Source organism: Lethenteron reissneri, unplaced genomic scaffold (genome assembly GCF_015708825.2).
Source record: "Lethenteron reissneri isolate LAM-NWPU_2019-01 unplaced genomic scaffold, ASM1570882v1 scaffold_1468, whole genome shotgun sequence".
Classification (NCBI taxonomy): Eukaryota; Metazoa; Chordata; class Hyperoartia; order Petromyzontiformes; family Petromyzontidae; genus Lethenteron; species Lethenteron reissneri.
Window position 1 is genome coordinate 47505 of NW_026891188.1, and position 17432 is coordinate 64936.

At 49.2% G+C, this 17432-nt stretch overlaps 1 protein-coding gene across 1 annotated transcript in view; it reads right to left on the reverse strand.

Moving 5' to 3' along the window:
- Positions 1–2474: 2474 nt before the first annotated feature.
- Positions 2475–17432, reverse strand: part of LOC133362407 (protein jagged-1b-like) — a 37286-nt gene continuing 22328 nt past the window's right edge. Inside the window, exons 10-16 of the mRNA XM_061581346.1 lie at positions 16657–16758; positions 12841–12954; positions 11684–11797; positions 9161–9207; positions 8167–8340; positions 6130–6283; positions 2475–2848 (exon numbers count right to left, since the gene is read on the reverse strand). Coding sequence (XP_061437330.1) covers positions 2475–2848; positions 6130–6283; positions 8167–8340; positions 9161–9207; positions 11684–11797; positions 12841–12954; positions 16657–16758 — 1079 coding nt within the window. The remainder of the gene's footprint in view (positions 2849–6129; positions 6284–8166; positions 8341–9160; positions 9208–11683; positions 11798–12840; positions 12955–16656; positions 16759–17432) is intronic.

The following is a 17432-nucleotide window of genomic DNA, read 5'->3' on the forward strand; positions in this document are numbered from 1 at the left end:
GAATGGCGGTTGTTGTTGTGTGAGCGCATGTGTGTGAGCGCACGTGTGTGTGAGTGTGTGTGAGCCTGTGAGTGTGTGAGCCTGTGTGTGTGAGTGCATGTGTGTGTGCCTATGAGTGTGTGTGTGCCTGTGAGTGTGTGTGAGCGCGTGTGTGTGAGCGCATGTGTGTGTGCCTGTATGTGTGTGTGATCGCATGTGTGTGTGTGCCTGTGAGCAGTGGCGGCTCCTGCAAAATCTCTCAGGGAGGGCAAATGTCTGGATGATTGATAAGGATAAGGTCCACCCATGCAATGAATAAATTAACAGCTTAAGCATGTAAAGGCAACTTCACTTCTTTAATATTAATGAAAAATAAAGTGACTCTTACAATACATCTTGTTTGTTTATATACTCACTATTAAAACAAACCACTCAAGTTTATTTTATTAAAGATTCCACTAGGTAGCGATAAATTATATTGCTGGATGAAACGTGCTTGCGTATGATGACGTAAGCACGTATGATGACGTAAGCACGTTAGGGCGAGCCCTCCCGGAAGCCATAGAGAATGCATTGCAGCGCCCCCGTTCGAAAAAAAACATCTTTGAATGTAAGTCTATGGGACCACTCGGGGCGATTCTCAGCCGTAGTGAAATCGCCCCAAAAGAGGCGGTACTCCACAGAACGTGACATGACGCTGATTGGACTATATCCAGAGGCTGACAGTGACGGCTAGCGTGACTCTGTGGTTGAATGACATTGGTGGTGCGTCGCCCAATCGCCCTAATGAAGAAACCGCCCCTGCCTATGAGTGTGTGTGAGCGTTACAAATGTATGTTTCGACACTTCACGTGGTAGCCTCAAGGTGCAGCCCCCTCCTCCTGCATGAGATGGCTGGGCTCCACGGGGCGTTGTCCGAGCTCTCGACAGGTGAGTTCCTACGCCTCGTGGCCGACTTTGACATGGCGACGAGGGTTTGTGGTTACTTCTGACACCAGTCGTTGTGATGTAGAACCACTCGGAGACGGGACTTCATGTAAGGGCTTACGCCGTTTATGAAACACTGTTAATACTCACACTCTAAACTCACACCAGAGGTAGGTGTTCTCTACACTTGCTCCTTCCCATGGACCCCCCCCGAGCTCTACTCGTCCGAACCTCGGCTATCTCTGTGGCTTCTCTCACTCTTCTTCTTGGTTCTTTCGGTAAAGTCATCACGTAGAATTGAAATAATAAAATAATAAAAATAAACCAATAAAATAATTCTCGCGACGTTTCGGCCACAACGCAAGCAACCGTCCTCAGGTGAAGAACAGGTCTGTCAGAAAGACAGTGTCTGAATGAACACCACCAGGCTTGGCAGCGTATATTTAAGCTGGGTTGGAGGGGGAAGAGCGCCTTGACAAAGGAATTTGCTCTTCCCCCTCCAACCCAGCTTAAATATACGCTGCCAAGCCTGGTGGTGTTCATTCAGACGCTGTCTTTCCGACAGACCTGTTCTCCACCTGAGGACGGCTGCTTGCGTTGTGGCCGAAACGTCGTAAAAATTATTTTATTGTTTTATTTTTATTATTTTATTATTTCAATTCTACGTGATGACTTTATCGAAAGAACCAAGAAGATGAATCCCTGCAGTCACGAAAGAAGCTTTAAATCGAAATTCTCTCACTCTGACCGGGATGGCGGCTCATCCAACACGGTCTGGCCGAGGAGAGAAGACTCCCACTCACTATCAGCCGCCTCTCACAGCCTGCTTCGAGCTCCACTCTCGGCCATCTCTTCGAGACCTCTTCCAGCCGACTAAAGTTTCAACAATGAACTTCTCAACTGTATATTGCCAAATGGGCAGCAGGTTTCTAGACAGTGGCTACTGCACTCACCCTCAACAGGTTGTGTGTCCACTGTTTTGCATTAAAACTGTTCTCCGGCAGGCTCGGCGGATTTAGTTGTGGGTTCCGTGGCTGGAAGCACTCTGAAAGAATAGGGGACCACGAAAAGAGTACAGAACACAGATCATGCACAAGTGTAATGACAGGGTGCTGCCTGCCAGCCAGCCAGGAGGGGTAATCATGGTGATGGGCACGTTACATAATAACCAACCAGAAGGGGGCGTGTCTGGGTTAAAGGTCAAAGCGGGGTCAGTCAGGAAGCTCCGGGAACTTGCTCGAAGGCTCTAGAAGGGGGGGGGGGGGCCTGGCCACGCCGGGGAGTGTATAGGGGGGACATAACCGAAGGTTCGGGCCTGTTGCGAAGACACAGGCGTGGATCGCCGGAAGCGACGCCTGCTACTGAAAATGGTGAAAAAGGAACTGAACGAACCCCCCGATTACCTCCTGTCAGGGAAAAAAAAGGCACGGCACGCATTTCTGTCCAGTTATCAATGTCCGTGTAACTGCTGCTGCTGCTGCTCACGACACCAAGATCTGTTGTGCCAGTGCAGTACAGGACGATACTTCCGCCCGTGACGTCCGTGTGTGCGCAGGTCTCTTCACATTTTACTTCGACTTCAGCGGTTGCTCCTCGGGCGTGGCCAGCGATCCGGCGCCGTAGCCCATCGTCGCTTTATTGTTAAATCCAAGCTTGTCGATTTCCTCCAGCTCGATTTTGTGTGTTGACATTTTTCCCATAAGGCATACATTTTTCTCGAGCCGCTTGTTGTTCTGACCGCCACCACCGCCGCCACCGCCACCGATTGGGTTGCGGATTACGACCTTGTCGAGCGGCTCCGTGACCTTGTCCTTGTTGTTCACCTTGTCGAGGTGAGGTGACCGGCGGTTTCGTATCCTCCGCATGCAGCACAGGCAGAGGAGCAGCGTGGCCAGCAGCAGCAGGAAGCCCAGCGCACCACTCACGGTGAACACCATTCTGTCTGCTGGCAGAGGGTCGGGCGGGAGAGCCGGTGTTTGTTTGGTGAGCATTTGCGATGTTAGTCATAGTCTGGGTGCCGAGTATCTGTGGAACTTGAGTCAAGTCTGAGGATGTTATCTGGTTATTCTCTTAGTCAACGTAATCAGTCAGACATTTGAGTACAACACTCTTGGTTATTAAATGTCAGTAGTGCAACTGGCCACCAAATTGCCCCAAATATAATCAGGTCAGCCAATTGTAATTGTTATCGGGTGAGCCAATGTACATTTATAGAGCCAATGGCTCATTTTGGTCTTCCTCAAGTGCACTGTTGTCTCTAACGACAAGATGAACGATCTTAGTTGACATCTTAATTCAGACCAGTGGATTTTCATCTCTTCATAGTCGGTCACGATTTGGCGTTTGGTACGCAGCAGTCAGAGTTACGGCCACGCTCGGCGACTTTCGTCCACTGACATTCATCGTTGGCCAATAAGTATAAAAAAATCTCTCCGTTGACGAATATTTGTGTCGCGAGTTTCATCGACAGCAGCAGCGCCGTGTACATGCCTGACGGCGTATTAATATCGAGGTGAACATTACGCAGCGAGTTGACGAACACGGCACGCCCGCTCTGATGAGTGAAACTGCAATCTTTGTTCACAAGAGGAATACAACGATTATTGCTGCCGGCTTACAACAGAAGAGGCATCTCATCATCATCATCATCGTGATCATCGTTGTCATGTACACTTACTAGGAAATTTGTGTTGTGTGTTATCACTCGTGCTATTCACGTGAAACGTGACCAGCCTCGCAACTGCATTACAACGCAGCACGACTCAGATCCAAACATTTTGTGAGTCAAATATAGACGGCGCTGACTAACGTCTGTAATTAGTATCAGACCTTTCTATATCATCCAGCGATGGTTCAATGAGGCATGATACTTTTTTTCCAGGAGCGTCTTGTGTTGAAATCTGTGGCCAATTAATTTTTTTATGATTATTTTGCACGAGTGCAATAAAAACGGCCCAGGACTATGCCCATGGTCAAATAAACATGCGATTGCAATGCATTCATAATCAACGTTGTTGGGTTTAGATCGCGTTATTTATAAATGTGTCGTAACCCTCCACCACCCGACACGGCCAATCAGTAAAAAAGTGTCACGTTGACAAAAGACAAATAGTTCACTGCTTTAGCCCACCGGTGTGTTGAAGCCACAACATTTACAATTTGAGTACGACGTTTCGCTGGTAATTGCATCCAGCATAATCGGGCAATTCGCCAGAAAGCCTACGTGTTAAACTGATTGCAATGCAGCTTGAAAATCATTCGGTAGTTTTTGGTGACGTGGAAAAAAGTAACAAGTGCAGAGTTGTACCCTGCCGCTGTGCAGGGCATGACGGAGTGTCCCACATTCCGGTCCGTCTTTTCACGCCGAATAATCTTCTCCTTCAAATTAAGTAATTGCACGGTGCAAAAGAAGTTCAACAAACGTGCATGCTGCACACGCCCGATGGTTGGTAAACACACACAAGTGAACGAGGGAACGAGGGAACGAGGGAGAGTGCCGATTCAAATGTAGAGCCTTCTCTACACCACGCGGGAGAAACACGCGCACACACAAAACAAGATCTGTAACTAATTTGATTGGCACGCTCTGCCCTATTGGGACACATTCAGCAATCATCAGGTGCGTAACGTGTGCGTAAGACTGTAACATTATGGATGATTGTTGCCCAATAAGGAAAGGTGGACACTGGCAGGTCGTGAGTGAGGGAATTCAGTTTTGGGATCCTGATGCATATGTAATGTGAGAGTATATCCGAGTGGTTGATTGATCACACCTCGTTACGATGATTGGCTCTACCGGTCCTGGCCCATAGCCAATGGGGGAGAAGTCTAGGGGCGTGGCCCTGACGTCATGGGAAGGTGACATCTGCGAGTAGGGGATTGGCCCTGCTGGCTTTAGCCACAGCCAATGGGGGGACGAGTCAGGGGCATGGTCCTGGGATACTACGATGGAGTCTGGAAGATTCCATGGAGGTTAACCAGGACTGGTGGAAAGGCACCACGTGACCCGGGTATTAAAAGGGGGGGAGACGGACAACACGTGGTCAGATCTGGAACGAACGGAGGGTGAGGCCACGCCGGAGCGGGGTCCAGGCTGCCACGTGGCCGCGCGAGTATCTCCCTCTCACGCCGTCTGTGAGCAGCGTGAAGGAGTAGGACAGGAGTGGAACCTATCTGAAGAGTGTTGTAAACGAAAAACAAATAAAGACCCCGATTCCAGAAGTCGCTTCCACGACCTTTATTACACATACGTAGTGGGTTGTATGGAGTCTTCTTAGGAGGCAACACGTATTTATTAAACGATTAACACAGAAGGTCCCCAACACGAAGGGGTAATGGCCCCCTTCTACCCAACAACCTAAGGAGGTACCACGGCCTCCGGGCTCACGTGCCCTCGCCACTGGGACCACCCACTCTCAGCCCTGCGGCTAGCGGGACCTAGGGGAGGCAGACCCGACCCAGCCAAGGTCCTCGGGTCTCGACCGCTGGTCCACTCAGACACGGCCCTGAGAAGGACGTCGGGTCCGGGAATCTTCAGGGTCCCAGCCTACTGACCGCTGGCCTCACTGAGCTCCGGCCCACTGGCTCAAAACTGCCAAGAGAGATTGGTACTGGCCAGTGCTCCATTTGAGTGCTGGGACACTGCGACCATCAGACGTAGTTGTACAAGAAGTCACTAAGTCTGTGGCAGACATGAAGAATTAAAAAAGCTATGGGTTTGCTTCTCACTGCTAAAGGTCCGTGCATGTGCACGCTCTCTTGTGCAAGATGACAAACAAGGCACAATTAGCATTCTCGTTCACCGTTAAAGTTTTTTTATCTTTCCTTTTTTTTATAATTTGGGGGCGAATTGTGTCCCGCTTGTTGCATTAAGCGTCTCGACTTTCGGTTGCGTTTAGACGCTGCAAAACATACAAATCGTATCACGGAGAGCGGCACGTTGAGAGAACGTGCGCAGGATGTAAAGGTGCGGCCGTGTAATGGCCTCCTTACGTCACTGCCGGCGGAAAGACGGCCACTACAGCAGCAAACACGTTCGTCTTCAGTTCCGCACGTACCGCGGCGCACCAAACTATCCACGATTGTGTGGGCACACAAGGCTCCACGAGCATCGATTTGAAACATTAAATAAATGACATCGATGGGCTCTTAGCCCTTCAGAAAATTAAGAGCAGAAACTCGGGTATGGAGGCGACGATTGCGGCTGGGGAAACGACGACTTACCCTGGCAGGGCGAGGTGAGGCAATGGTCCTTCAGCAGGGTGCAATTTGTTCCTTCAAAGTTCTCCGAGCAGTGGCAGAAGTAGTCGCCCGTGGGGAGGTTCTCACACCGGGCCCCGTTCTGGCACGGGTTCGGGACGCAGACTTCCACGTGCAGCTGAGGACAAAAACAAAGACAAAGATCCTTCCCCGTATATGCTTAACAGACTGTTGGGGCAAGTGCTGTTAGCGATCACCTATGAAGGCGATGATGGGCTGAGTCAAACTGCCATCTGGGATTTGAACTCGCAACCTTTCCGATTTGCGAGCCGCTCGCTCCGACCGCCGAGTCACCCGGCCATCAACCCAGATCTGTGCCTGATCCATCGCATTTTCGCAGACAGCGTGACGAAAAAAAAGCGGAAACAACATCACGGGTAGACAATTAATACGGACGAGACAAATTAATTAACATGATAACTACTCGTGCATGCTTGCAACGGTGTTCAGAAGATAACCTAGAGAGTTGGGGATAGGGCAAAATATATATATTTTTTTAATCAAAATAAATAAAAATCATTCCAATATCAGTAAGAGAACTGAGCGTTTTTTTTATGTATATATCAGAGCAGCACATTTTACATATAAATTCAATGGCAGCAGCTGATTTTAACGAAAGTACAAAACCACTGGATGAGCATCAAAGCATTTTTGAAAGCCTCTTTAGAAAGAGGTGCACAATGTGGCTGTGTGAACTGTTGGTGTGTGTGCACACGCTCGAGTGCTGACATGGGCACACGCACACACAGCAGAGCGGATGGAGGGCAGCCCACCGTGGGTCAAAGAATTTGGCCGAAAGTGAAAAATGTAAAAAAACAAAAAATCTGTTGATAGGTAAACTCCTTTGTCAAGGCGCTCTGCTCCTCCCACCCAGTTTAAAAATACGCCGCCAAGCTTAGCGGTGTTCATTGGAGCGCTGTCTGTCAGACAGCTGTTTCTTCACCTGAGGACGGCTACTTGCGTTGTGGCCGGAACGTCGTGAGAACTTTATTATATTATGGTTTATGTTTGTTATTTTATTATTTCCCTTCTACGTGACTTCACCAAAAGAACCAATAATATGAATCCCTGCAGTCACGAAAGCTTTAAATCGAAATAAAAAAATTAAACCTCAAGCAGATCAAACGTGCTCTCAAGGTTGGAGGTCATCAAGGATACCAAGCGTCACACCTCGCCATCACCACTCTCCTCCTGCTCAATGCAAAATTGAGACCCATCATTAACAACTACAAATACAACAATTTTTATTATGAACTACTTGAGAAATTAGAAGTTATCTGTCTTAAATTATACTTCTTATATTCTTAAAAATTATTCTACCCTACTCTTAATAATTCACGTTTATAATTCTTTCGGTTAACTGTTAATGCCCACTGTTCAGAGTGCCTTCATTGGCATTCCATGAGATTCATAGGGTTCTACTCCTGAACTCGTTTTGCACCGCAAGTAGTCAACCGCGCTCATCGGCGGTGCGGAGCATAACTCCAGTGGCTTTCTAATCTCTGATGGTTAACCAAAAGCCGCTGTGAGGATAACCGAAGTTCGCGTGATGGTCTATGCTCCTTAACAAGATCAGCAAGGTATTGTGGCTCATTTGTGGCAAGCACTTTGCGTGTAAAGACTGTACAGGTTGCGCTGCTGTGGATCTCCACAGCGTGATTGTTGGTCGTGCCGTGCGTTGTTCGCCGCGATGGTCCACGCTTCGCTACACGTGCCGGGAACTTCCTTCGGTCGGTTCCAGAAGAAGCCTCCGGCACGTGCGGCGAAACGTCGGACATCACGCCGAACAAAGCCCATGGCGCAGTCCGAACACACGTTGGACAGCTGTTCTCAGGGTTCGTCATCAACGCCAGAGCCCGGCGGACGCAAATCCACGGCATCTCTGGGATTCGCAGGGCTCGATGTGCGTGCAACACCGGTCTCTATCAAAAGCGACGCAGCCGTGGGCGCGCGGACGGGGATCACGCGGCAGCTCGCTTCGAGAACAAACGCGGCGCTTACTTGGCAGCTGTCGCCGGCAAAGCCGTCCGTGCAAACGCAGTAGTAGGAATCGATGGCGTCCCTGCACTGGCCGCCGTTGAGGCACGGGCTCGCAGCACACTCGTCCGCCTCCGTCTCACAGCGTCTGCCCGTGTAGCCCGGCTTGCACTCGCAGCTGTAATCGTTGGTCAGGTCCTGCGAGAGTGGAACGACGTCGTACGTCGTGGACGCGTGAAATATCCCCGTTTTCGGTGTCGTCGACTTTGCATTCGCTTCGTTTCGGCGGTGTTTCGCGATTGTGTTAAACCATCGCAAATGGAAACGTTTAATGGCAAAGTGCCGCAGTATTTAAAAATAAAAATGAATTCTGCGTAAGTATCTCCGTGAATGCACGTTTCAAATAAAAGGTACGCTTTCCGAATAACAGTGTCAACAAGAGAAATCAATACAAATAATGTATTTAAACTCTGCTTGTTTGGTTAAGGTTATGATTTGTGGTCTTCAACAAAAAGTAGTCCAAACAGACAAACAAATTTCGATAGAAAAAAAGACTAAAAAACAACTTGTTCTTAAACTGTGGACAAAGCCAACGCAACTCCAGACAACTTAAATATTAACAATGTTTTCATGTTATTTTTTTTACATATACATTGAGTGTCTGGGGTGGCACGTACTCATTAATAGGGAAGCTAAATTCACGGGGCATTTACAAACGCTGTGAGCAGTAAGCTGCAATAGAAGTCTTTACTCTTAACCATTACCGGCGCCCGTAATAACAAGCGCATGTATAATCACTGAGATCAAGCTGCAGAGGCAACAACCCACAGCTCTTGATATGATATGCTCCCACAACAAATACAGTATAAGACTTGGATTGCAGTCTAAACACACGTCAAGTCTCATATCCTAAGGCATCGGCGCCCAGAAGACGATTCATTGTAAGTGAATGCACACGACGATGAGACAATGCAATGAAATGTCTTCGGAGGAAGTGTGTTTGTGGGTCGGCATTTACCTTGCATGCTCCTCCATTTAAGCACTTCCCCTCACAGTCATTGACAGCTGGTGAAATGAAAATCGTTACTATGATTCCTAAAAATCTGTCTCTAGGCAGGCAATAGAGGGCACACGTGCATTAGGTGTGTTGCACATTTGCGATGCACTAAACATTGGAGACCTCGACATATCGATGTGTCGTCTGCGACTTGTTGTATGTGCATTGCTTAACCAATCAGTTACCAGTCATGAATAGCTTGAGAACCCATCATACTCAAATTATGAATATTCTCCAAACGTTCGTTATGAATGTGGGGTGATCAGTGTACAATAAAACATCTATTGGGCAGCATGAACAAATTAATCAATCGACCATATCGAGTCTCAAACCGGGTTCACCGTCATTCAATACCCCCCCCCCCCCCATTTGTCAAGGCACGTGTTTGTGGCTTGGAGATGTTGCGATGAGGTTATGGCCACAGGAAAGAGAGGTAGAGTCAAATTTGTTGGTGGGGGGGGGGGGGGGGGCTGTTAAATGACAAACACTTTCAAGGTCATCGCGTCACTTGGCACAGAATCCAGAGGCGAGTGTTTGTCAAGCGCAGGCCTTGAATGAGGCCATGGCTCGAACGGCCCAGTGTCGCCACGGCGTTGTTCACGGAGCACTCCAAGGGAAAGCCACCGCTCGCCGGCAGAGCAACCGCACGAACAACACAAGACGCCGGTGCGCGCAGCCGGAGCGTGCACATTCACTGGTGGGATCCATTTCGATTTAAAGCTTTCGTGACTGCAGGGATTCATCTTCTTGGTTCTTTCGGTAAAGTCACGTAGAAGGGAAGTAATAAAATAATAAAAATAAAACATAATAAAATAAAATAATTCTCACGACGTTTCGGCCACAACGCAAGCAGCCGTCTTCAGGTGAAGAATGAGACACTACCAAGCTAGGAGCTTAAGAATGAGACACTACCAAGCTAGGCGCTTATATATAAGCTGCGTTGGAGGTGGAAGAGCGCCTTAACAAAAAGAATGTGCATATGAAGAGGAATTTAGCATATTCATGGAAAATGACTTTGAAACCCCCCCGCCCACCTCCTACGCATTTTCCATGAATATGCTAAATTCCTCTTCATATGCACATTATTTTTGTTAAGGCGCTCTTCTTCCACCTCCAACCCAGCGTATATATAAGCTCCTAGCTTGGTAGTGTCTCATTCTTCACCTGAAGACGGCTGCTTGCGTTGTGACCGAAACGTCGTGAGAATTATTTTATTTTATTATGTTTTATTTTTATTATTTTATTACTTCCCTTCTACGTGACTTTACCGAAAGAACCAAGAAGATGGTGGGACACACTTGGTGTTGGTGTGCAGTGTGTCGGCGACACAGGGAACACACCCAGGCTGATTCTGCAATCCTGCCAGGTGGCTTCTTGACACTGTGACCAACTGATGAATTGGACAGTTGCAAGCTTTAAATCCCCCTAAAGGATCCCAGTTTCTCTGTCATCATTCCGGGGCTGTTAAAAATGAGTACACCACTGCTCTGTGTGGGAGGGTGACAGTGCAGGCTGATTCTGCCACGGGACTTTTGACTGTCTTCCTGGGAATTGGTCGATTTATTTCCAAGTATTTTGTACGTGGGAGGAAATTGGGAGTATCCGCAGCGTGTCAAGGAAAATAATCTCCACAGTTAGGTCAAGGACCTACTTTCGATTCTGCCTTGCACAGTCATCTATCAGAATGTTGAATTACATGCGTGTGCCACTACACCTGACAGACCAGAAACCCAGGATACAATCAGTTTGGCCCAGACATATCAAGACTGGAGCGAACATTCGATGGGCTTAGAGCATTAAAATAAGATAGCGACTCCATTTAAAACTTATTAGTTTCATAATAGTAAACAATGAACCAGAGTTGTTATCTGCACACAAATATTATTATTGTAATATCTGCCAACTAATTGGTTTAATAATAGTAAACACTGAACCTGAGTTCTTAGCGAAAGTTTAAATAAAAATTACTTTACATTGCCGTGGTGAGGCCTCGTCCCGTGCAGAGCCCGAGGCCTCGCCTAGATTGCCCAGCCGGTGACACATTGCCAGGCTGGGGGCTGGGCCGCTACCCACGGCCCCACTAACTTGTTCATTTAACTACTTTAAAGTTTACGGATGGGAAACGGAATAGCCTATACCCACCGCGGGACTTAGGGCGTGCTGCCTGGCAATTTTTTTTCGACGTTAACCTCACCGTTTGAGAGACAAATCCCTCGCAAGCGCGCGTGCGCAGACAGACAGACGGACAGACAGACGGACAGACAAAAATACTTTTATAGGTTAGATAGGCAATACATTTGGAATGTTTGGTCAATGTTGATTCAACTGCTCAAACCACGTGACAAAAGTTGGCTTGAGGTTGCACGTTATACTAGGCAATTGGGTTGAAAGAATAGCATTGATTTCAGCGTCTATCGAAATGCACGTGTGTTTTTGTTTGACACCGATGATGCACGTGGGCGTGGAGGAGAGAGGTGAACCTACCAATGTCACAATTCTGTCTAGTCCACCCGGGCAGGCAACCGCAGTAGTAGCCTCCGAAAAGGTTCTTGCAGAAGCGCGCGTGAACGCAAGGGTTGTCATCGCACTCGTCCTGATCTGTGAAAAGGCCGACGCGCAGCCACCGCCAACGTCACCTTCAAGCACGCAAAGCGCTCACTGGGAAGGAAGGATTCCTTCGCACCTCCTTGGGATACGCAGGTGCGACAAGCTTTGATAGGCGGCATTATGAACTAATTTTATTTTTATCAGGTAAGGCCCTCTGAGTTACACAGCTCTTTTTCAGAAGCGGCCTGGCCACAAATGATAGCTCAACAAAGTGGCTATCGTGTGGTCATTTATAGCAGCCAGACACTCTAAAAACGCACGTTGATTTTAAATGTGAAAGGGGTCCACGCGACCATGGGGTGAACATCCAAACTCCAAATATACACCAGCAGGCATCAGGGTTGGGATCGAACCCACAAACTCCTGTATACCAGGCGAGATAGTTAACATCTTGCGACCGTGGCATTAACTTTTCTGCAGCAAACATGTTGCGGGCTCCCCCCCCCCCCCCCCCCCCCCCATCCGGGCACACGATGCAATGTTAACTTTCGCATTGTTCAAGCTTCAAGCTGGCTGGCAGAGGGTCATACTCACAGTTGCAAAGTTGCGAGGCGAAAATATCTGCAAAGGGGTCAGCCCATAATCACCCACAGAGGGTCGACAAAGCAGGCAACTTGTTTTGGTGAATCAGCAGCGGCTGTTGATGAAGTGATTGGTCCCCGCCATGTGAATGTGGAATTTATCCCGCAGGCTCCGGATCTCCAATGATGATAAGCCCCACCCCAATTTGTCTAGTTCACTGTCCTTCCCTCTGGACCTGTGATTAGCGAGGTTGACGCTGTATGGTGCGAAATAAGTTCAACAGACATACAATGACATTGTTACCGACGAGACACTTGGCGCTTTGAGCATTATATTCTAGATGGTTCCATGAGCCTTGGGGCATTGGCACCGAACCTGAAGAATACCAACAGTGCCCCGGTCAGGCCTCCGGGAACCAAATTCATTGACGCTGAGCCTTCAGAATCCTCAAAGTGCCGACGACGATGTGAGCTCAGACAGGCGTAGAACTCGTGGCACTGGACGTCACCCACCCAGGAGACAGGTGTGCCCCGTCCACTGTGGAGGGCACGTGCAGCTGAACCCGTTCACCAGGTTGAGACAGGTCCCTCCATGACCGCAAGGGCTCGACGCGCACTCGTCAATGTCTGTGGGCGAGAGAGAAAGGGACGGCTGTTCATGAACATTCAAAGCACTGCATCTTGGATTACGATGATGAAATCAGTGGCATGACAAGGTAAAGGTGTGGTTCTAGGTGCCACGGCGGCGAGATGCTAACTCCTTCACCTGGTATGCAGCAGGGGGTTCATGGGTTGGATCCCAACCCTGACGCCTGCCGTGTATTTGGGGTCTACGTTTCGTTCTCCCCGTGGTCACGTGGATTCTTCTCAGGGTCCTCCGGTGTTTCCCCTCGACATTCATAAACGTGCGTTGAGAGTATTTCACTTGATAAGCCACCTCGTTGAGTTACCATTGGTGGCCCAGGTCACCTCTGAAACAGAGCTATCTAGCTCAGTGGGTCTTAGCTGGTACAACAAGAGAAGTTGTTTATAGTTTTAGTTTACATGCCCCCTCTCTATGTGGCCAGATTCTCGCCATTGTGCCCCCCCCCCCTTGCCTGTGCCGCTCACCACCGAACCCCCCCCCAAGACGTTTGGCCATCGTTGAATAAAAAGTCCCAATGGCCCTCGACAGGGACTCAATGGAGCTCTCCTGAGTGGGAGGCCCTTCCACAAAGCAGTGGTGTGAACAGGCAATTGCAGGCCTGCACCTTTTTCATGTTGACTTGTTACTAAAACAACCTGTTGTCATGTCAATTGTGATCAATCAGAGTTCTAACGATTGGCCCCGACTGAATAATGATTTGTCGCGATTTGTTTTAATTAAAATCCATCACGGTGAATGTAGCGGTTGTCCAGTGGCGGGATGGGTCACATAAACACATCATGTAGAGTGACACACATGCCCGTATCATGAAACGTATCGATGTGCCTCCGGGTGGCACGTAAACATTAACCCCAATCCCTCCCCTGCGTACTGAACCCCACCCCGCTCCCCCAACATCATGTTGGTCGTGGGGGAGTTGTGACCGTACTTCACCACACTTCTCAGTGTGCGTTGGTGAAGAATGGTGGCCAGAGCCGGTTCGGACATCACTCGCCATTGACGTTGGGGAATCAAACTCGGCGCAGCACGTTAACCACCGCACCACCACTCCACCTTTGATAGAAGCACTAAAAATACAGAGTATATTTTAACATAGTATCACTTGACACGCTATGCTGTGAAGCCGCTGACGTGCGTTCGCCTCTCAGTAACACAGCTAACATCAGTGGCAAGTGATAGCAGAATCAGTCCTGGGCCCCCATCCCTCTCTCACCAACCCATATTGATTGGCATGGCAAAATATGGTTTAAAAAAACCTCGTGACTGATATGGTGGATTGATAAAGGAGGGAAATTGTTGAGTCGTTATTTTGCTTTAAGACTGCGCGCTCCGATAATGCAGCTCAACAATAATGCACGGTGGCGTCTCAACTATCGGACGCTTAAAACATAATTTGTACATTTGGTATTTATACCATTCAGTGGGGGGGATGTTTTTGTGTTGTAATCCCAATTCATCAATTTGCAGGCAAATTAGAAAATGTGCACAATCACGGTGGCACAAAATGTGGCATGCCCTATGCGACTGACGTCATGGAATCGTTAACGTCCACTGTGAAGCAGACGGCGCGTGGTATTGCACGGTTGTTCAATCCCGCAGCGGTAAACCAGGGCTGCCCACCAGGTTCAACCCACGTACGACTGCAAAGAGCGGCGACCTCGCTACGGGCTGAGCGGTCATTGCGGCCCCGGATCGAGGCCGGGTGATGCTTTCACGCAAAGTCTGGACATCTTCGCAACAGTGGCTATTGGCTAACCATCGAACAAAGACGATCACCGCATCGCGGGCTTTCAGATGTGCTTCTGCGGTCGTCTGGAACGCTCTTCCTTCCGATATTAGCAAGCCACTGGAGCTATGAACTTTCAAAACTCACTTCTTTAGAACAGTTTTTAGTGTTCAGTTTGTTGTCCTTGCCCCGCACCTCCGATGAGCACAGTTAGCTACGTATGTCTCATACAGAGACCCACAGACTCACACAGAGACCCATAGACTCACACAGAGACCCATAGACTCACACAGAGACCCCTAGACTCACACAGAGACCCATAGACTCACACAGAGACCCATAGACTCACACAGAGACCCAAAGACTCACACACAGACCCACAGACTCACACAGAGACCCATAGACTCACACAGAGACCCATAGACTCACATAGAGACCCATAGACTCACACACAGACCCACAGACTCACACAGAGACCCATAGACTCACACAGAGACCCACAGACTCACACAGAGACCCATAGACTCACACAGAGACCCATAGACTCACACACAGACCCACAGACTCACACAGAGACCCATAGACTCACACAGAGACCCATAGACTCACACACAGACCCACAGACTCACACACAGACCCATAGACTCACACAGAGACCCATAGACTCACACAGAGACCCATAGACTCACACAGAGACCCATAGACTCACACAGAGACCCATAGACTCACACAGAGACCCATAGACTCACACAGAGACCCATAAACTCACACACAGACCCACAGACTCACACACAGACCCATAGACTCACACAGAGACCCATAGACTCACACAGAACCCCATAGACTCACACAGAGACCCATAGACTCACACAGAGACCCATAGACTCACACAGAGACCCATAGACTCACGTAGAGACCCATAGACTCACACAGAGACCCATAGACTCAAACACAGACCCATAGACTCACACAGAGACCCATAGACTCACACAGAGACCCATAGACTCACACAGAGACCCATAGACTCACACAGAGACCCCTAGACTCACACAGAGACCCATAGACTCGCACAGAGACCCATAGACTCACACAGAGACCCATAGACTCACACAGAGACCCATAGACTCACACAGAGACCCATAGACTCACACAGAGACCCATAGACTCACACACAGACTCATAGACTCACACAGAGACCCATCGACTCACACACAGACCCATAGACTCACAGAGAGACCCATAGACTCACACAGAGACCCATAGACTCACACAGAGACCCATAGACTCACACAGAGACCCATAGACTCACACAGAGACCCATAGACTCACACAGAGACCCATAGACTCACACAGAGACCCATAGACTCACACACAGACTCATAGACTCACACAGAGACCCATCGACTCACACACAGACCCATAGACTCACACAGAGACCCATAGACTCACACAGAGACCCAAAGACTCACACACAGACCCACAGACTCACACAGAGACCCATCGACTCACACAGAGACCCATAGACTCACACAGATACCCATAGACTCACACAGAGACCCATAGACTCACACACAGACCCATAGACTCGCACAGAGACCCATAGACTCGCACAGAGACCCATAGACTCGCACAGAGACCCATAGACTCGCACAGATACCCATAGACTCGCACAGAGACCCATATGCTCACACAGAGACCCATAGACTCACACAGAGACCCATACTCTCGCACAGAGACCCATAGACTGACACAGAGACCCACAGACTCACACTGAGACCCACAGACTCACACAGAGACCCATAGACTCACACAGAGACCCATAGACTGACACAGAGACCCACAGACTCACACAGAGACCCATAGTTTGTCGTCCTTCCCCCACACCTACCATGGTTGGCTACGTACGATGCGCGAAAGAGGTTCAACGTACACATACGTGCGTGCGCTCTGTGCCGACCATCGTGGCAGTTGGCTCCGGTCCATCCCAGGGCACAGAGGCACTTGAAGCCCGAGGGCGACCCCACCCCGGAGCCACCGTTGGCGCACCACGTGTCGTCGACTGGCAACAACAGACGAGAACGATGCCACGGCCCGGCGAACAAACCCGCAACGCCGGTGGGGCATCCCGCTCGATGCAACTTGAATTCGTGCATAAATTCCCGGACACGATTTCAAGGCACCTGGAAATTAACGAGGCCTCTCCAGTGCAAGCAGCGGCACTCGAAACACATTTACTATCCATAGGCGGTGCTCAACTGCACGTGTGACGTGCTGCACATAGCGTGCAAGCAACAGGTCTGACGGATAATCCAAAGGCGCAGGAACTGGATCGCTTCCCCGCTGCAAGTTAATCGCGCAGTTTCACAACGCCTCTGTCAATCCACTGCTGGATGAAGTTCCTCACCATTACATGTTGGTCGTAAGCGAGCATACTTTCACAAGTTTGGTGAAGGTTATGTATTCCAGGACTGCTTCAGACATTATAAATCACAGGTATCAATCTCACTATTACTTTGCCTTATAGTACATTTCAGAATTGAATGATGATAACTGGTCGTCGGTTGGTGACAATGCAGGGCCTTTATCTGTATGTACGTACGTTGAACTTCTTTCGCGCCGTACGTGGCCAACCGTGGCTCAGCGGAGGTGGGAGAGTGGTCACCGAAAGGTGGAGCTGATGGCAGGCGGTGTTCCTCAACGACAAATTTCACGTGGACAGTTGCTGGTCGCGTG